The 21,970-nt window shown below is 39.9% G+C and overlaps 1 protein-coding gene across 1 annotated transcript; it reads left to right on the top strand.

Annotated features, from left to right (window-relative positions):
- Window positions 1-2,463: 2,463 nt before the first annotated feature.
- Window positions 2,464-20,351, top strand: LOC141336793 (sialic acid-binding Ig-like lectin 14). Its single transcript, XM_073842520.1, has 11 exons — window positions 2,464-2,518; window positions 5,379-5,726; window positions 5,825-6,073; window positions 6,504-6,752; window positions 6,832-6,907; window positions 7,097-7,136; window positions 18,421-18,530; window positions 19,123-19,265; window positions 19,364-19,420; window positions 19,865-20,122; window positions 20,266-20,351. The coding sequence occupies exons 1-11, from the start codon at window positions 2,464-2,466 to the stop codon at window positions 20,349-20,351; spliced, it is 1,671 nt and encodes a 556-aa protein (XP_073698621.1).
- Window positions 20,352-21,970: the final 1,619 nt, after the last annotated feature.

The following is a 21,970-nucleotide window of genomic DNA, read 5'->3' as shown; positions in this document are numbered from 1 at the left end:
ATGCAGCACATGCAAGTGAAGCAGCAACTGCAGATTTCAGCATCAATCAATGTTGACCACATTACATTAAATGTCTGTGACATTTTAGTTATTCCATAAAAATATTACTTAAATATGCAGCTGAATACTATAAGTGGTCTGTATGAAAAAAAGTACAATAATAAGCTCTTGCACGAATCCAATATAAAGAATTTAAGGGAAAAAATGTACTGCAGTCAAAAGATCGTAAACTATTTACGAAATGGCATGCAAATTGATTTGTTATGCAATTATATTATATGGATTGAAGCACGAAACACGTGTGATCATCATCATGTGGTGAATGTGGCCAATCATGAGAAGCTGTGACGTCATCACAGCCTGACGCAGTCCCTTCTGAAATGCTGCGCTGGCTGAGCAAGCCGGCTGTTCTCGATACGCTCTCGCGTTACTTTGATGCCACACGTGAACGTCACGTGGCGTCGGTGCCGGTTCAAGTCGGACAAAATTTCTAACCGGCATGCACTTCTTCAAGTCAGCTGCCGATCGGTCTGCGCAGCGCCGCATGAAGTTGAACGCACCTTTTATCTTGATTCTGATGTTTTATTCCCCGCCTTGTACGATTTGGTTGCTGCACACATTCATAATATGATTAATAAGAAATGACTACACGTAAGCTTTAACAGACATTTGGACATCTGACTTTACTCCACGATGCACTTTTCATTTTTTCCAGGTTGACAAATGTCAAAGCATTTTATTTATTTAGAATTGTGGTGCCTTACACAAAAAATAAAAACATTTTTGAAGAGTCAGGACTGATGTTTGCTATGATTGTTAGACCCAGATAAATACAGTAATATACATTTCATTAGTTTATCTCAGATTGGATGAATGGATAGTTTTCAGTTTCAGCTTTTTAAGCAAATCCGCCTACAGATGTCAGAGCAACAGGTCTATGACGTCAGGACTCGTCTGTCTGTTTCTCATTGGGGTCACATGATCACACAGTCAACACTAGATAGATGCTGCTGTGAGTTTGGACACGCCTTGTTTTCTCACATCAGTCATCGCTACAGAGGAAACTGTATTAATGTCCATATTTAGAGTTCCACAAGATAACCAGAGACAACAGAGAAGTGACACAAGGCCTTTCTCAAAAGCTTAGATGATTTCAAATAATGGATAAGGATGCAACTTTAATACTACTTGGCTCTAGTAATTCTCAAATGCTCTTTGTTTGTTTGATTGCTAAATTGCTAATCATGTATTGCATTACTTTATGAAATGCACAATCAATAATTGATTTTCTTGTTTCCCCAGTAAGAGATTAAATATGCATTTTAGCATCTCTACGGACTGCAAAGTTTCTCAATTTTCAATAAGATAAAGTTTTTACCTATTTTATGATGTTAGTCTGATGTTGTCTCTGTGCTGGTTGGCATCTTTAGTTTCTGCTCCTGTCATATCTGTACTATATGGTGTCATATCCTCATGTTAAATATAAGTCGTTGACCACATAAAAATCCCATTACTGCTGCCCCTTTGATTAGTTCTAGTGCTGTCACTGGTCATGAGTGTTGGTGAAATGGGTAAGAACATGATTTTATAATCATTCTGTAGACTAAATATTATCAAACGTGTGTGTGTGTGTGTGTGTGGTGTAGGGTAGATTGGGGCTAGTTGTCACAGACGGAAGTTCTCAAATATAAGGTTTATTGAAGTTTAAGGTCAAACGTCCAGGTGTTTTTGTATGTTGTTTACACACAGCTGTGAAATTTCTTTTTTTTTTTTTTTTGTTGTAAATTCTGCCCTTCAAGCAGTTACAATTAAAGTAACAATTTCACTGGAGTCAACATGGGTCAGCTATCTCAGCAACCTCAGTATGTGCATTTGACAACAGGAGCTATATCTGAACTAGTTGATCTGACTTTAAGTATTCCTGCAGCTCAAACAGTAGAGCATAGTGCTAGCAACGCCGATCATGGGTTCAATTTGCATGGAATGCATGAACTGATAAAAATGCAACTGTGAGTTGGATGAAAGCATATGCCAAGTGCATACATGAACATAGATCAAATGTTGTTGATTAAGTAAATAAACTTGTGGTTAACTTTAAAACATTTTATCTGGTGATTAGATGTGGTTTTTAATACATATACAGTAAGTCTGTTGAGAGGGTTGATATATGTTTTGGACGTTGGTGTGAGCTCTGGTTTTATTCTGTGGCTTTAGCCACAAGATTATTTTGGTCAACAGCTGCAGATGAAGCTTGATTTTCACTGGCCAGAAAGAGGAAGTTAAAGGCTTGTGTGCTTAACTAAGTTTACCTGCACAGAAACCTGTATCAAAACAGACAGTGACCCCACTGCAATAGTTATATGTTTACTAGCATGTGTCCTATAAAATATTACAATGTAACATTACAATATTACATAAACAAACTTAAAAACTGTACATTTATTTGTAGGTGTTGCTATTGTGATGTCAGTCAGAATGGCTCCTCCTCTTCCTCTGGTCTTCTTGCTCATGATTCACAGTGAGTCACCTCAACACTTCAGAAACACTAGAGACAGACCCTGCAAGCAAGTCTGCACTGGCCCTTTATGGGCCCACTTAGGGCTAGCCTAAGGGACCCAGCTGGCTGCCAGTGCAAATGTTGGTTCCTTAGCACTGGCCTGCATGGGCAGCCCTCACTAGGCCCACACAGGGCCTGCACTATTAATCTATAACAATACATCTGTTTCACTTTAAGTACTTTTCAGCTACTATAACTTACCTCTTTGGGGAAAACAGTTATTATATATCTGAAATGGATGCAGTCCCCACATAACTAATGTCTATATTGTCAAAAATGTACAGTAGTAAAAGGGATTTCAAATCCATTTATTAAATACAAAATAGAAAACTTTCAATTCAGGTTAATACAGCTACAAATAGCCAAATATGTAAATACACAATACAAAAGAAAGCAAACAAAGCAATGTAAGATTGAAAGGATTTTGTCATGTGAAAGTTGATATGTGTGAAAGTCTTATCTGATGTGCATCACTGTCCAAACACTGACCATAGCTGAAGTTGGCTGATAGCAAAGGAATAATGCAACCTCTTGTATATAATGAAAACATGTGAAAATAAATTGTATTTGAGTCCACTAACAAAAATACTAAAATACAAGAAAGTACATTAAAAGTACAATCTTATATTTTGTGCTAAATAAAATTGTAAAAATAATACACTGTAAATACACTAGTTAAAAGTATACTTTTACTTTACTTCAGTGCAATTGTGAAAGTATACTATTATATACAACTGATATTTAAATAGATTTTTAGTACATACCAACAAAGTGTATTACTGCAAAAAATATACATAAAGAGTTGTATTAGTTTTATTAAAAGTATGTTTCGAATGCTTAAAAAAAATAGTTCAATGTTAGTATACTTGTAGATAGTTACCCTAAGTTTAATTAAATTGATTTTATTTAAAATATATTAGTAATGTAATTGTTAAAATGACATTTTCCCAAATGTGCTACTTAAGTAGACTCAATATAAATATATTAATTAGCACTAACACTTAAATATATTTTAAGTGTAGTCAGATAAATCAGAATTGAATTGGTTTTACTTAAAATATATAATTAATGTAATAGTAAAAGTTACATTTTCCAAAATGTGCTACTTAAGTATACTTAGTACTATACTTACATTCCCGGGAAAAAGGTGCACTAAAATACAATTTATTTAGGTGCATTTCCCTAATGTACTTATTTACTATTACTATTTCCACGCACTAATTTTGTACTTGTAGATGAACTTAAAGTTTATCTTAAGAAGTACTAAAGAATAACTTTTAGTTTATTAAGTACAAAATGAGTACGTGAAAATAAAGCACTTTAAGTACATTAGGGAAGTGCACTAAGTGTACTTAAATAAATTATATTTTAGTGCACTTTTTTTCACCTGGGCCCACATCGAAAAGAACTCCATACTTTAGACTGGGCTTGAAATGACACATTTCCCAACCAGGACACTTACAGTAACGCGAGTAAATGTAATTCGTTACTTTCCACCTCTGGGCTCTGGGCTCGGCTACAGCATACATGACCGTAGTTACTTGTGGTTGGCTTGGCTGTGCGTCACTCAGAAAACAACAGGCCAATCAGAAGAGAGGCTCATGAATATTAATTAGATTGGCCAAAATCGACCTGTTCTTGACAGAGCTCCTCAAAAAGGAGCTGTAAAAATATATTGAGATGGGTTTTGGCACTAATACCGCAAATATATATTCTTAAGGACATCAACAACTAAAATAAACCTCCAGAAATGTGTACAATATGGGACCTTTAAAATATGGGTACGCAAGTTAACAGGTTAAACTAAAGTATCAGTTTGATGTTCATTTATTCATCATACAGTTTAACTTGACAGTATTTTCTCTTTTGTTACTTCATAGGGAGCTTTAAAGAAGACAGAGAAAGACAGTCACAGGCCGAGATGACATGCTGACATTTACTGTTGTAATTTAGACCCTATCATATAAATTGTTGACTATTTGATCTTTAAAACATAATATTGTAAAATGTAAAATAATTTAAGACTTTAAACTGCACGAATGTTTCGCCAATCATTACATATTTGGGTCTTTAGCGACTTAGACGGATGGATCTTTAACTACTGAAATAGGAAAAAAAGCTCTCTTGATATTTTAAGAGCAATTACAAAAATATAAAATAAAGCATACTTCCTTACCTTTTAAAACTTAGAATGGTTAAATTAGAGCAGATGATTTTACCATAACTGCCATCGTCAGAGCACATTTTCCCAGTATTCATTCAGCATCTGGCTCATACTGTATAGCGATCTCAACTATATTCTCAAAACTATAGTTTTCAACATCTTCAATAACAACATTTTGAACGCTATTCACTACATTCACCATCAAACATCAGTGACACTTATATTTCATTATGTACAGGCTCTGCAGTAAAGCCATCCAAGCCAGTTTAATTTTTGCTGATAATATTTGATTTATGCCTGCACTAATTAAAAGTAAAAAAGTCACATCTTCAGGAGCAGTCCAGCGACATGACAAAGAAAGTTGATCCTGATTGGTCTTCTTGTTTGCATTCAAAGTGCTGATTGGCTCACAGATAGAACCTTATAGAACCAAGTTAAAGTTTGACTTTGTAGACAGAACCTTTTTGTTTGCTTAAATATACACTTAAATATACAAACTAAAAAAAAAAAAAAAAAAAACTAAAAAAAACCATCACATAATGTAAATAAGTTGTCACAGAATAAGAATCTGTGAATAACTCAATTTTGACAAAAATGGCAGATAGAACCTTATAATTCCAAGGTGACGATTTGTTCAGTATGAATTCTGTGTTTCAGGTGTTTCTAGTGCTGATTGGGGTGTGAGTTACAGTCATTCACACATCTGTGCACTAAAGGACTCATCATTGATAATGAGCTGCACTTATACATACCCTACTGGACAACAGATCAAGAAAGTGTTCTGGACCAAAAACACAATAAAAGTGGGTGAAGAGCATCCAGATCTGTCTGAGGACCCTGAATACAGTCAGAGGCTTCAGTATCTGGGAGATAAACAGCAGAACTGCACCATCAGACTGAGTCATGTGACACTGAAGGATTCTCACATGTACTATTTCAGATTCACTACTAATGTAACAGATAGAAAATGGCTTGGTCATCCAGGAGTGACTCTTACTGTCACAGGTGACTTTCATGAGGTTTCACTCTTCTTCTGTGCATTATGTTGAATAATAATGAGTGTATGACAGCAGCACTAGATATAATGTGTGTGTTGTGTTCAGATCTTCAGGTGGAGTCTCCTGAGAGAGTGACAGAGGGAGATTCAGTCCGTCTGACATGTAAAAGCAGCTGCACTCTGACTGACAGAGCAACATTCATCTGGTACAGAAACTCACAGCCATTAACTGAGAGAAGAGACACAAACAATCAACTCCTGCTGCAGTCAGTCAGAAGAGAGGATGCAGGCAGATATAGCTGTGCTCTACATGGACACACTTACATCTCTCCTGCTGTTTATCTCAGTGTCATGTGTGAGTACAGAATCAGTCACCTTTTTTTTTTTTTTTGAGTTTGTGTCTGTAACTGCACTTCAATTTTGTTATAAGATCCTCCAAAGAGTGTCTCGTTGTCCATCAGTCCATCTGGTGAAATAGTGGAGGGAGTTTCAGTGTTTCTGAGCTGCAGCAGTGATTCAAACCCACTTGCCAAAATCAGCTGGTTTAAAAGAGGAACATTTTTAAGATCTGGAAGATTCTACAGGATCCCAAAAATCAGCTCTGATCACAGTGGAGAATACAAGTGCAAGTCCACAAATGAATATGGAGAGAAATACTCTGACACTTTGACTTTAAACATCATGTGTGAGTTACTGAGGGTTTACCGTGACATTGAATACTCTAAGCATAGTCTGATGTCAAATTTATTGTTATTGTTAAAGATGTCTATGTTTTCCTTTGTTAGATCCACCCAGAAGTGTTTTAGTGTCCATTGTTCAGTCTGGTAAGATCTGGGGAGGTGGTTCAGTGACTCTGATCTGCAGCAGTGATTCAAACCCACCTGCTCTGAACTTCAGCTGGTTTAAGGAGGATGAATCTTCAGCTGTTGGATCTGGACAGAGTTTCAGTGCACTACAGAATGGACGCTTCTACTGTGAGGCTCACAATCAACATGGATCTCAGAGATCAGACACTGTTACTGTCACTTTTAATGGTAGAGCAGCTCATTTACTCTTTCTAAAGTGAATCAAATGAATCTGTTCAGACGTGTTACTATTTTGTCTCCGTTATAGGCCATCTGTTGATATTGTTCATATCCATTGGAGTGGTCTGTGGAGCTGCAGTTATGATCACAATGTTGCTGATTTGGTAAGACGTAGTATTAGATCAGAAAAAAAAAATGTATTGTCTTCTTAACAAATATTGAGAATGAAGGCAACTTTGTTGTCAGGCTAAAAACTGACACAGAAGTGTCAAATGTTATTGCACATGTGCAGTTTAGACAAACTAAACAGATTTTCATCTAAAAGTATGATCTCACTCAATGTCTTCAAGCAGGAGAAGGATGAAAAAGATCAATGACACACAGCAGTCTCAGGTAAGATTAGTTTGATTATCAGTAGTGTATTGTTCAGATTAATGAACTGGTAAATCACAAAAATTAAAAGCCTAAATAAAATAGTAAGTTGTTCATATAACTTATTTATCTCTTATTAATCTCTTTATTTATTATTGTTATTTTTTATGCTTTGTCAAAGATTAATTGTTCCCGACCTCATCATGACAGACGTATAACTTATGATGTTGAGATTAAGAACCATGTGTATGAGAATCTAAGGGTAAGTTTTGATGATGAAATATGTCATTTTCATTTAGGTAATGTTAAACCTACCAGGAAATTGAAGTGTATCATTTATTAATATTTTAATTTACTTTCTCTTTCTTTCTTTTTTTTTCAGTTTAACAAAAGGAGGCCATAGTTTTTTGGGAAACATGGCAAACATTTTATAGCATTTATGTATTGCTTGTGTGTGGAGTCCTGAAAAGCAACATGAATTGATGCTAACATATGTAATCCAATGTGAGTGTGTAAATGTATTTCCCTTCCGGAGGGAACTCTACGCTGCGTCCTGGTTCAGGACACTATGGGAACTGCCTTCAGCATGACCGGTTCTGAAACAAGGTATAGAATAACGACAGTGAACTTGACACTGGCCGGCGCCAGCCTATGACATCATCAACAGGCGCCTGCTAGTATAAAAGCAGGTGCCTGAGAGCACAACACCATCTTTTTGTCTTCAGAGTCCTCTGTTCTAAACGAGTGAGTACAGCGATGCCTAGAGAAAACTGTTTAGGAAGTGTGCGGATCCGTGTCAGAGAAATCTGACACTTGATGACGCACACGACCTTTGTTTGGTGTGTTTAGGTGTAAGAGCACGCGCGCTCGGCTCTAGAAGAGCGGAGCGCGTTCATTGTGAGAGTTTCACTTTGAAGAAACTCCGTTCTCGTCTGGCCCTTTTCTCGAGGGAATCGGGCCATCCATCTGCCCCACGCTGCTCCGGTCCCGCCGCAGCTGAGGCTGCTCGGCGGCTGAGATTACTTGCGCACGTCAGCCGGAGACGAGAATGCGCTGCTAGCGGATGATGTGTTGTCTCTCACATCCTCCGGTTCTGCAGCGAGTGCTCTTTTGGCTTCAAGCCAGGGCGAGCAGGAGGTTGAAATGGAACAAATATGAGCTCGTTTGAGCCCATGCAGCCTCCCTGCCCCGCATATGAAGAGTTGATGTCTGTTATGGACCGCGCGGCTGCCCGCTTGGATCTGCAGTGGAAGCCAGCGAGGGAAGAGGCCGCTCTCGGCAGACTAGACGAGCGGTCTCTTCCGGGCCATGACAAAGCCAACTCCTGTGAGCCTCCCATTCCTTCCTGATCTGCTTAAGAGATCGAGAGGGAATGGGACAGGCCATATTCAGCCCGCATTCACAGGCATCGGCATGTGAATCATGCTGATGTCGAGGGAATGCATGGGCGCGGATATGTGACGATGCCTCTCATTGAGCAGACGTTTGCGAACTATCTCTCAGAGCGAGGGACATCGACCCTGAAGGCTCCAAAGGCACATATGCGGCAGTGGCCGGTGCTCCTCTGCACACGATGGCAGTGTTGCAGAGGCGCACCAGGCTGATCTGCTGAAAGATCTGGACCGAGCCCTGGGGGTTTGCATCCCTTGCCGGTCCACGCCTCCACCTAAACACCGGGGGGGGAAACCAGGCCCGTCCTGGTCCAAGGGCCAGAGACGAGGCCAGGTCGCCAGTGTGGGGCTACCTGCCCCTCCCTTTTCCCCTCGACTCTGGGGCTGGGCCAACGATGAGACTGAGGCTCCATCTGTTGGCCCGGTATGTGAACAGTAAAGACACTTTAATAAAATATTCAAGCGTGTATGTGTATGTTTTCCTTTGTCTACCAGCTCCGCTTGGGTGATTACTATTGCAGTTTCGAGCTCCTCTTGAGTTCTACTGCCACCAAGTGCCGAGTGTAGCCAGGTCTCCCCTCGTTTTATAAAAGAAAACAGTGTGTAGAGACCTCCACTCGTAGAAACCCCCTCGTGGGCTAAACGTTGTCAGGTTTTGAAACCTCCGCTAGAGTGAGCTTGGTATAGACATGATCCAACATACATATACATACGAGAATAACCCTCTTGAGCGTTGTCAAGCTGCTTAAGGCGGAGTATCGCTCTGCCGAAGCCTCCGCTCACTCAAACCCTGCTAAGAGTAATACTCTTTTTGCATGAGTGTGGTCAGGTACCTTCCCTGTGTATTTTCATATACACATATGTGAGACCTCCACTCCTAGGAGTTTGTGTGCTAGGGTGAATAGAGCGTCGCCAAGGCTCCCTCTCTGAGAGAGAGGTGTTTTACTGAAGCCTCCGCTCTCTTTAAAAAGCCCCGCTTTGAAGTAGGATTGAGTGTAGCAGGCCTAGGAGGCCTCCTCTCTGTGAAGTCCTCTGTAAAGAGAGACATACAAAAATAATACTTCTTAGCGCTGAATGTGGCAGGTCATTTTTAGACCTCCATTCATGAAGAGCTTTTTACTGGGTCGAGTGTTGCTAGGCTTCCTCTATGTGAGGTGTTTCTGTTAAGCCTCCACTTCCCACAAATACAGGCCGGGAGAACACAAGGTTAAGGCAGCTTGTGAACTCTTTCCGTGGACCTGTCACTACAAGCGTTGAGTGTAAAAGGAAGTAGGCCTCCCTTCCATGAGAGGGCGTGTATTCCAAGGCCTCCACTCGATAGAGCTTCCTCAGTTGAGCGGCTTCAGGCTTGTTATGTTCGAGAGCTTGTAAACCATTAAAGCCTCCCTCACTGAAAGCTCCGCTTCCGGGTTCTGCTATCACCCGGGTTAATACAAGCTAAGTGATAGCACAGTGTAATAGGTCTCCCTCTGTCACAGCCAACAGTACTGAGACCTTCACTCTCACAGTTATAGCAGCTGGCAGGCCCATGAGTGCCTCGCTGACTATTTTTTGGGGGAGTGCAGTCTTCCACTCACCAAAAGCTAGTGTTGTAGGCTTCTCTCCTTGGAGATGTAGTCTCGGAGCCTCCACTACACAGAGCTAGATGATAAATGAGACTTTTCATTATTGGCTCTGACTGTGAGTATCTGCCTTTCTTGAGCGTCGAGTGTAGTCAGGCCTCCCCTCGCCTGGAGTGTTTTACCTGAGGCCTCCACTCTGAAGAGTTTCCTAGGGAGAGCGTCGTAGGCCTCCTCTCGCTTAGAGAGTCTTTCTTCTGAAGCCTCCCCTCTCCAGAAGCTCCGCTTTCAGGCTCCGCTATCGCCTAGAGACTGCAAATCTGGTGATCCTCGCTATGCTCAGGACACCTACTCAGAACCACATTTGTGGTGTTTGCTCACGCGAAGTCTTTGGGCATTCTCTAAAATCCACGTGAGTGGTAAGTGCACTATTCAGGCACTTCACTAAAATCCATACTCATGGTAAGGTCCCTCCCGTAAAGGCAGGTTCCTTTCTCCCATGGACCACGCAGGGTTCCTCCGTGTCCACTCTCTGAGCTGGTTTTTCTAAAAAACCTTTTAGTTTTCCAGCTCCAATCCAGATAGCGCTGCTAGCAGGATTGAGTGTCGGGCCTCCTCAGGCCTCACTCTCCAGAAGAGCTCCAAAATGAAGGTATTTCTGTCGCACAGGCTAGTCAGCCTCGCGGATGACCTTCAAGGCTAGAGTGTAGCTAGGTCTTGAGACCTCCACTCTCAGAGTTCTTCCTTGCTAAGCACGGAGGTGTGTTAGGCTCCCTCTTTAGAAAGCCTCCACTCTCCAGACTCCACTCAGGCAGTACTGTCGTTTAGGCTGTTCAGCTTTGATGAACGCCTGCAGTGTTGAAGTGTAGTAGGTCATGGGACCTCCACTCTTAGAGTCCTTCTGCTGCTCGCAGAACATTGCCAGCCTCACTCAGAGTCCTTCGTTGCCTCCAGAGATTCACTAGAAATAGGCAGTCCGACTGCACAGGCTATTCAGCCTCACGGACCACCTCTGGTGTTGGGTGTAGATAGGTCACGGACCTCCATCCTTAGAGTCGTCCTCTGCTGGGTGCAGAGTGGTACCAGGCTTCTTTCTTACCAAAGCCACCACTTTGCAAAAACTCCACTCAGGTAGTTCCGCTGCACAGGCTATTCAGCCTCGCTGACTACCCTCAGTGTTGAAAGTGGAGTGGGTCACGAGACCCCCACTTTTAGAGTTTTCCTTTGCAAGACGCAGAGTGTTTTTCTGGCTTCCTTTGAAGCAGTCACTCCTCTGAACTCCCTGCAGGTAGTTCTGCTGCACAGGCTATTCAGCCTCACTGACTACCCCCAGGTTTTGAGTGTAGAGGCGCCACGCCACCTCCATTCTTAGAGTTACACCCTGGAAGGCACAGAGTGTTGCCAGGCTTCCTTTCGGCGAAGCCTCCACTCCTCGGGAAATCTCCACTTAGACAGGCCTGCTGCACAGGCTATTCAGCCTCACAGGCCATCGTCAGTGTCAAGTGTAGTTAGGTCATGAGACCTCCACTCTGTAGATTCCCTCTGAGCAGAAGCTCCACTCGGGTAGTTGCATAGGCTATGCAGCCTCACTGAATACCCCCAGTGTCGAGTATAGGCTTTTTCCTCCGGGCGTGCGTGTAGCCAGGTCTCCCCTCACTGAAGGGCTAGTGAGACCTCCACTCCTAAGAGCTGGTGGACTGAACGTTGTCAGGTTTCCTCTATTTTTAGAGAGTCTTCTGTGAAGCCTCCGTTCTCCAGAGGCTCCACCTCCAGTACTTCTAGGCGTGAGTGTAGCCAGGTCTCCCCTCACGGCAGGGTTATTTGAGACCTCCACTCCTAAGAGCTAGTGGATGGAATGTTGTCAGGTTTCCTCTCTTTTTAGAGAGTCTTTTATGAAGCCTCCGTTCTCCAGAAGCTCCGCTTTCAGTACTTTCAAGCGTGAGTGTAGCCAGGTCTCCCCTCACTGGAGGGTTATTTTGAGACCTCCACTCCTAAGAGCTAGTGGATGAAATGTTGTCAGGTTTCCTCTCTTTTCAGAGAGTCTTTTATGAAGCCTCCATTCTCCATGGGCTCCGCTTCCAGTACTTTTAAGCGTGAGTGTAGCCAGGTCTCCCCTCACTGCAGGGCTATTTGAGACCTCCACTCCTAAGAGCTAGTGGATGGAATGTTGTCAGGTTTCCTCTCTTTTTAGAGAGTCTTTTATGAAGCCTCCGTTCTCCAGAAGCTCCGCTTTCAGTACTTTCAAGCGTGAGTGTAGCCAGTTCTCCCCTCACTGAAGGGTTGTTTGAGACCTCCACTCCTAAGAGCTAGTGGATGAAATGTTGTCAGGTTTCCTCTCTTTTCAGAGAGTCTTTTATGAAGCCTCCATTCTCCAGAGGCTCCGCTTCCAGTACTTTTAAGCGTGAGTGTAGCCAGGTCTCCCCTCACTGCAGGGCTATTTGAGACCTCCACTCCTAAGAGCTAGTGGATGGAATGTTGTCAGGTTTCCTCTCTTTTTAGAGAGTCTTTTATGAAGCCTCCGTTCTCCAGAAGCTCCGCTTTCAGTACTTTCAAGCGTGAGTGTAGCCAGGTCTCCCCTCACTGGAGGGTTATTTTGAGACCTCCACTCCTAAGAGCTAGTGGATTGAATGTTGTCAGGCTTCCTCTCTTTTAGAGAGTCTTTTATGAAGCCTCCATTCTCCAGAAGCTCAGCTTCCCCATCTATACCTGTAGCACTGAATGTTGTCAGGTCCCTAGAGCAGGCGTTCGCCCTGCCGAGGCCTCCATTCCCTAAACTCCGCCCCTTATGGTCAGGGCGTTTATGAGCTCCTTCACTTAGAGAGCTAAGTGTAGTAGGCTTCCTCTAGGCCTCCACACTTGAGAGTTGCGTGCACAGGTAGCCGAGCTAGCCGTGGCAGGTCACTGGGCCCCAGCGACTCTCGCTGATGCAGGGGTGATTTTCCTTCTTGACTCCTCATTCAGTCAGTTGGATCACTTATCCCTCGGCATGGCAGCGTTGGGATAAGCGTTCCCATAGTGTCCTGAACCAGGACGCAGCGTAGAGTTCCCTCTGGAAGGGAACGTCTCAGGTTACGTAGGTAACCCTAGTTCCCTGAGGACAGGGAACGAGACGCTGCATCTCAGGGCCATGCCTCGGGCCCTGCACATACCTCCGTCCGACAAAAAGATGGTGTTGTGCTCTCAGGCACCTGCTTTTATACTAGCAGGCGCCTGTTGATGATGTCATAGGCTGGCGCCGGCCAGTGTCAAGTTCACTGTCGTTATTCTATACCTTGTTTCAGAACCGGTCATGCTGAAGGCAGTTCCCATAGTGTCCTGAACCAGGACGCAGCGTCTCGTTCCCTGTCCTCAGGGAACTAGGGATACCTACGTAACCTGAGACGTTTTCCTTTACAGTCCATCCTATATAGTTTGTTTGCTTAATTTATATGTTTGAAACAGATTGAAATGCTGTTAGAAGGACACACATTTTACTGTAGTAACAGTGCTGATAACCTACAATTAGGGCTGTCACGATATTAGATTTTTCACACAACAGTTATTGTGGTTGAAAGAATTCACAATGTCGATATATCACAATATCTGTTATAACCTTGGGGAATCAGCCAAATTAGTTGTTACTTTATGTAGTTTTTTTTATTTTACTCAATGAACATAAAGATACCATACGGTAAAAAAATATATTTTGAAAAAATATATTTCAAAATATACAAAAATTGGCCAAAAAATATATTTGCAAAAATATATTTCAAAATATATTTACATAAATATATTTTCTACAAATACATTTTTTGGCCATTTTTTTGTATAGGTGGGTAGTCCAGGGGTCAGAAAGTAAAAGTCCGGGCCATATGTTTGTTCCCCCCATGAACTCAGTCAGCTGATCTCACCAGAGGTGGAACCAAGTCCTTCCTTTCATGTCACAAGGGGGTCTACAGTCAGATCCCAAGTCCTCAAAAAATTAAATGATGATGAGTGTGCATTAGTGATAAACACCTGCTGTTATCAAGAATTACAGAGGATCAAATGTTGATGTTTTATTGGTTATAAGGATGCTACCATCATGGAGATCAGTGTTTGCTTTAGTTGGACTCTAGACCCTTTACAAATTATGTTAGATCTCTCTATAATACTGAAATTAAAGGAATGTGATTATATGGAAAGTACTATTATTTACGTTGAAGTTAAGGTTTTGAAAAATCAAACCCTGAATTGCAGTTTTATTGTGGTAATTCAAAATTAGAGTTGTTTTATGTGTGGAGCATATAAATATTTTAGCTTTTGTGCTGCTTAGACCAACACAGATATCAAGAACCAGCATATGATTCTCAACAATGGTGACAATCACCTAAATTCTTCATGCTGCAATGCATGCTGGGTAACACCATAGTAAAAACTCCCATCATGCACTACAGCATGAAGAACTATTGTCACCACTGTTGAGGATCGTATGATAAACATCCAGGTCTAAAAGTTTAAATGCAATAATTTTCCCCCCAATATTTAAGCTTTATAATAGCATTTCCTACCTGGATTCATTATCTTGTTTCAATCCAAAGAATACCTATTATATGATGCTCACACAAGTGCTTTATAAGCTAAACATGTTATTTAACATGTTATTTCACAGACCTTAAGCTTCTATTTCAATAATATGCAAACACTCACTGTGAAACACAAATGTAATTGATTAGAAGCAATTTACTTTGAATTACAAAAAGGGTCTAGAGTCCAACTAAAGCCAACACTGATCTCCATGATGGTGTGATCATTTTAACCACTAAAACATCAACATCTGATCCTCTGTAATGATCAATAACAGCAGGTGTTCATCACTAATGCACAATCATCATTTAATTAGTCACTTAATTATCAATTACCTTTAACTCTTTGAGGACTTGGGATTTGACTTGAGATTCGCTTGTGACTTGAACAGAAGAGGTGCGTTCGACTTCATGCGGCGCCGACAGAAATCGGCTGCCGCCTTACAAAACAATGCATTCTGGTAAGTTCATTTGTCCGACTTTGATCGGCGCTGCAGCCGCCTTTCGATCACGTGTTCCATCAAAGTACCGTGAGAGCAAAACGAGAGCAGCCGCAGAGGTCAGGCGCTGCAGCTGCTTAAAATCGGCTGCGAAAGCCTTGATGACGACACACTTTATTCTCATTGGTCAGATTATGTGATGACTAGCACGACGTGTGCTCGCGGTTTTTCTTTAAAAAAGTTCCTGTATGGAATAAATCTTTATATCGAATATCTAATATTCAAACAAAACATTAATGATGAAAATGAAGATTAGGCGATATGGTAAATATATATTCTTCTTGTATAAGAGTAAAGTTTGGGGGAAAAAACTGGTCAACCAGAGGCCTTTTTTTTAAATGATGCTGTGAGAGGCTTCACTACACTGAATAAAGCTTATATTTGAAAAATGTCCTATAGCTAACTACAAAACCAAGATGCAAATAATAAACGTCATATTGCATTACATTAAAGTAACGTACGTACTTGATAGAATAAATGATAGGGAAACGTTTTTATTTTATTTATTTATCTTATGTAGTTTCATTTCTTCTTTTTCTTTATTCCCTTTTTTTTTTTTTTTTTTGTATGTTTGGAATACAGTTTCATCCTCTATAAGTGTCCGACTTGACTGCCGTCTCTTTACTCCTCCCCCGACTGCAAGCGGCTGCTCTCGCCAGCGGGCGGCAGGCTAGTGTAGTGCATCTCGAACGCACCTAAGGACTTGGTTCCTCCTCTGGTGAAATCATTTAATCAGTTCATGGCTTGAACAAACATATGGCAGGACTTTTACTTTCTGACCCCTGGACTACCCACCTCTGCTCACCTACCTCTTAAAGGTCCATTTTAGTACTTTGAAGGTGCATATTGGTACTTTTCCACTTTTGTACCTTTTTTTCTAACAGTGCATCAATCAAGCAAGGAACATACTTTATATTCATATATTTATATATTAACAGCTTTTTTTCCCTTTCTAGCAGTCTCAGTTCCCCCAGCTTAGAATTCACTGCAATCCCCAAAGTTTTTGATGTTGAACATAAGATGCATGTCTGTTACTGCCATTTTTGTTATTATTATTTTAATTACATTTAATACATTTTAATTAACAGATTTGATCTCCATCCACATTTCTGTAAGGTTGGAAATGTATTTCTGAAATCTAAAATATATTTTGGTTGGAATGAAATATATTTTCTACTTCAAAAATATATTTTATTGAGCATCACAGATACAACATATATTTAACATATATTTAAAATATATTTTGGCTAGGAAAAATATATTTTTTTACCATATGGGCACAGTATATTATAGTTAATATACTACAGTAAATTGTAGTATACCTCAGTATTTACTATAGTTTAACAATTGACTATAGTTAATATTACAGTATGCTGTAACCCATACGGTAAAAAAATATATTTTTCCTAGCCAAAATTTTTTTAAGGACTTGGGATCTGACTGTAGACCCCCTTGTGACATGAAAGGAAGGACTTGGTTCCACCTCTGGTGAGATCAGCTGACTGAGTTCATGGGGGGAACAAACATATGGCCCGGACTTTTACTTTCTGACCCCTAGACTACCCACCTATACAAAAAAATGGCCAAAAAATGTATTTGTAGAAAATATATTTATGTAAATATATTTTGAAATATATTTTTGCAAATATATTTTTTGGCCAATTTTTGTATATTTTGAAATATATTTCAAAATATATTTCAAAATATATTTTTTTACCGTATGGGAATATAAATTAACAAATTGTAGTAAATGCTATAATATACTTTGATTTACTGTAATATCTTTACTATAGTATGGTTAAAAAACCCTACAGTATTTACTAGAGTAACTTTACTAAAATATACTATATTATTTTTCATGCCTTTACAAATATGTATAAACATCATATTCTGGAACGTTTAACTAAAATAATAATAATAATCCCAGTCTCACGTGAAAACTCCAGTCTTGCACGCATGACCTTGCATTGTTTCCATGTCACTTCTCGCGTGTGTTTGCTTGTGAGACGTAGTTTGCGGACCGGAAGGAAACTTCCTCAGGTCAGTAGTTTTGTCATAAGGAATCAATGAAACAATTCAGTACTCAGCGCCCTCTACAGGTGAATCTTCAGCTACATTACTCTTCATTGACATGAATGCATCCATCTACTACATCTTTAGTGATCTGGGGTTTCAAAATCTTGTACTTCCTGGATTGTGTGTGTGAAATAAATGCAATTAATTTGAATGATAGCTTTGTCCAGGTATTACATTCACAGTTCAACAAAAATACTCTGCCTTTCTACAAATGTCAGGGCAACAGGTCTGTGACGTCAGCACTTGTCTGTCTGTTTCTCATTGGAGTCACATGATCACACAGTCAACAACACTAGAGAGATGCAGCTATGAGTTTGGATATGCCTTGTTTTCTCACCTCTCTAGCTACTGTTTTTATAGCCATATTTAGAGTTCACAAGATAACCAGCGACAACAGGGAAGTCATACAAGTGTAAGAATTCATTGGCATGTTTAAAGCATTTTTTTTTTTTTTTTACAAAATTAGCCAAAGTTTACCAAATACAAAATAAGCAATTTTTTCTTAGTTCCCCAGGAACATATAAATATACATAAAAGATTGAAAACATAAACATAAAGAGGTTCTCTACAGACTGACTTTCAGTTGAGGTTTGCCTTCTTGTTGTTATTCTGGGTTAACACTCACTTTAAAACTCTTCTTCTGCTGTATGCTGTGAAGTGTCATATCCTCCTGCTAAAATATAAGGTGGTAACCACATAAAAACCCCATTACTGCTTTCTTCCTGGTTATTTGTTGTGCTGTCACTGGTCATGAGTGCTGGAGAAATGGGTAAGAACATGATTTTATAATCATTATGTAGGCTGATTATCATTAAATATGTTTTGATGTGGTTGACCAGGGCTGGCTGTCACATGTTGAAGTTTGCAGTAACTAGGTTCAAAAGTTCAGAAGGGGTTTTGTGTGTTGGCAGTAATCTAGCACCTTTTTTTCCTAGTTTAACCATCATATGCTGTGTAAGCTGTTTGTTCTGTTTTTTTTTGTGTGTGTGTGTGTGTGTGTGTGTGTGTGTGTGTGTGTGTGTGTGTGTGTGTGTGTGTGTTTAAAGATAAAATGATGTTGATTTAAATGATCTGCTAGCTCAGTGAATACATATAGTTGTGGTTGAAACTTTTCAAATGTTTATCTTTTGATTAGATGTGGGTTTTTAAAGTGCAAGCCTGTTGAAAAGACCAGTATATGTTGTGTTTTAGATGTTGGGGTCACCACTTTTTTTTTTTTTTTTTTTTTTCTGTAGTTTAAGCCACACAATGGCCTTGGTACTAAAGTGTTCTGGACCAAAAACCCTATAAAGGGTGAAGAGCATCCAGATCTGTCTAAGGATCCTAAATACAGCCAGAGGCTTCAGTATCTAGGAGATAAACAGCATGAATGAATGAATGATGCATTTATATAGCGCTTTCATTGTGTATTGCCGTACACCCAAAGCGCTTTACAGTCATATGGGGGATCTCTCCTCAACCACCACCAGTGTGCAGCATCCACTTGGATGATGCGTCGGCAGCCACAGTACAACGGCGCCGGTGCGCTCACCACACACCAGCTACAGGTGGAGAGGAGAGAGTTATGGAGCCAATTCAATGAATGGGGATTATTAGGAGCCCATGATTGACTAGGGCCAGTGGAGGGAATTTGGCCAGGACACCGGGGTTACACCCCTACTCTTTACGAGAAGTGCCATGGGATTTTTAATGACCACAGAGAGTCAGGACCTCGGTTTAACGTCTCATCCGAAGGACGGTGCCTTTTTACAGTATAGTGTCCCCGTCACTATACTGGGGCATTAGGACCCACATAGACCACTGGGTGAGCACCCCCTGCTGGCCTCACTAACACCTCTTCCAACAGCAACCTAGTTTTTCCCAGGAGGTCTCCCATCCAGGTACTGACCAGGCTCAACCCTGCTTAGCTTCAGTGAGCAACCGGTCTTGGGCTGCAGGGTGATATGGCTGTGGCAGAACTGCACCATCAGACTCAGTCATGTGACACACAAAGATGAACACATGTACTGTTTCAGATTCACAACTGATAAACCTGATGGCACATGGCTTGGTCATCCAGGAGTGAGTCTTACTGTCACAGGTGACTTTCATGAGGTTTCGCTCTTCTTCTGTGCATTATGTTGAATAATAATGAGTGTATGACAGCAGCACTAGATATAATGTGTGTGTTGTGTTCAGATCTTCAGGTGGAGTCTCCTGAGAGAGTGACAGAGGGAGATTCAGTCCGTCTGACATGTAAAAGCAGCTGCACTCTGACTGACAGAGCAACATTCATCTGGTACAGAAACTCACATTAACTGAGAGAAGAGACACAAACAATCAACTCCTGCTGCAGTCAGTCAGAAGAGAGGATGCAGGCAGATATAGCTGTGCTCTACATGGACACACTTACATCTCTCCTCTCGTTTATCTCATTGTCACCTGTGAGTATGAATTCAGTCATTTTTAAAATCAAATCAAATAAAAATAATGTATTTAGTGTCTATTTACACCAAGTACAAGCCTCTGCCACACTCACACAGACTGGCTGACTGTGCCAAGTTTGAATACATCTTTTCCTGATTCCATTCCTCTGCTTATTTTTTTTTTATTGCATATAAGCTCAGATTCAGACTGTTTTAATACTGTTTTTACATAAAAAAAAAGAATAGCTAACCAATAGCATCAATTTGCTTCTAGATCCTCCACAGCACACATTTGTAGCAGTGAGTCCATGTTGTAAACTAGTGGAAGGTAATCCAGTGACTCTGAGCTGCAGCAGTGACTCAAACCCACCTGCTCTGAACTACACCTGGTTTAAAGGAGGAACGTTTGTAGGATCTGGAAGAATCTACAGCATCTCAAAGATCAGCTCTGATCACAGTGGAGAATACAAGTGCAAGTCTATCAATGAACTTGGAGAAAGAGACTCTGATGCTGTGACTTTAAATGTCATGTGTGAGTTTATTATAAAACATAAGACATTGCAGAATCACCCAACATGTCTATTATAATTTTTAGTAAATATTAGTAGCAAAAAAAAAAAAAAAAAAAAAATTATTAGTAATAATGAAATGTGATATTTTATTTGTTTGTCTCAGCTGTAGGATGTCCGGTGATATTGTACATATCTATTGCAGTGGTTTGTGGAGCTGTAGTTGTTGTCATCATGGTGCTGATTTGGTAAGATGTGTATAGTATTTGTTACAGTAAATGGATTATAGCATCATGTAAAGTGAAAAAAAAAGTAGTCATCTGGATAATGTCTAGGGGTTTTTACAAGTGTTGTTTTTTTTTTTAATACATAAGACTTTTCAATTGTTAGAATTATTGAAATATCATCTATGCATATATGCACTTGAATCCAAGATTACTCTAGAAGTGCATTTTATTTCTATTATAAAACATATTAATTCTTTTTTTAAGGCAAATCATGGTAAAAAAGAAAAAGGACACACAGGAGTCTCAGGTGAGAAACACTGAACTTGGTTATCAGTAGTTTATTGATCAAGTAAATTGACTAGTAATTAAAAGACTGAACATATGAATGTAGTTATGAATTGTATAGTGAGTTATTTATTAATCACTTTTCTATTCTGCTTTCTTTCTTTCTTTCTTTCTTTCTTTCTTTCTTTCTTTCTTTCTTTCTTTCTTTCTTTCTTTCTTTCTTTCATGGCAAAGATGAATCAGACCAGACCTCATCACAATAGGTGTCAAGCTTCTGATGTTAAGTTGGTTGAATCTCTATATGAAAATGTAACAGTAAGTTATTATGGTTACTGTCTGGATTTTACATAGGTTTTATTGTTATTATTATTAATATTGCTAATAATATTTTTGGGATTTTCCTCCTACATGTTTTTTGACATATGTCAAGAAAATGAAACAAGCTTGCTTGCTTGTTTATTCATTCATTCATTCAGTCATTCAATCAATCAATCAATCAAGATTCAATCAATCATGATTCTGCAAATCATGCAACATCAATCACAGCCACACAATCTGTGAGGAGCGCAATGTGTGTTTCACTTATTCTAAGGTCGCACCAAATTACTGCAGTTTGGTTATCTTTGCTGAGACTGTTAGCATCACTCTACTACAATCCAGTTCCGATAAAGTCATAAAATGGCAAACATAAATTGGAAGTGTGTTATTAATCAATCTAATATTCTTTCTTTCTTGACAGAGGCCATAGTACTTTGAACGGACGGCAAGATATTTTACAGCTTCAGTGGGTGGAGCCATGAATGACTGACAGCAGTGTCATGACTTACATTTATTCATTCAATGGATAGTTTTATCCAACGTGACAATGACCTTCAGAACCAAGTACACACACACACACACACAAAAAAAACAAAGTACAGAATTTAAATAAAGGTAGATTAATACAGACGTGAAGTGCTGAAACGATGGGAAAAATAATGTGTGTATTATTTGAGGCAAAGTTCAAAGTAAATTGATGGACAAAAGTAACTTCAAGTGTGTTTTTATTTACATTATGTATAACATAGTTTGTTTACTTCATTTATGTCTGTTGTGTTATTTTAGCCTTTAGTCTCTTTGTTCATGTTTTTAGGACAGAAAATAAAGTTTTATTGAAAGTTTGCAACCGTTTACAGTCTTGTGTCATTCAGTACTTCAGAATGAAAAATAATTAATAATAAACAGCAGTAGGTTTAAAGTTACACTGTACTAACAAAACAATAACGTCATAAAACGATAAAATTAGAGAGTAATATTTATAGTCTCCTGAAACAATATGACCACTTCATTTGAATGAGAAGGTGTGTCCAAACTTTTGGT

Source organism: Garra rufa, chromosome 6, assembly GCF_049309525.1.
Source record: "Garra rufa chromosome 6, GarRuf1.0, whole genome shotgun sequence".
Taxonomy (NCBI): Eukaryota; Metazoa; Chordata; class Actinopteri; order Cypriniformes; family Cyprinidae; genus Garra; species Garra rufa.
Note: the sequence above shows the minus strand (reverse complement) of the source record. Positions and strands in the feature narration are given on the sequence as shown.

Coding starts and splice junctions, on each gene's coding strand:
- LOC141336793 (XM_073842520.1), top strand. CDS start 2,464: ATGTCAGTCAGAATGGCTCCTCCTCTTCCTCTGGTCTTCTTGCTCATG. Junction 6,074..6,503: donor TGTTTATCTCAGTGTCATGT/GTGAGTACAGAA, acceptor TTCCTTTGTTAG/ATCCACCCAGAAGTGTTTTA. Junction 6,908..7,096: donor ATCACAATGTTGCTGATTTG/GTAAGACGTAGT, acceptor GTCTTCAAGCAG/GAGAAGGATGAAAAAGATCA.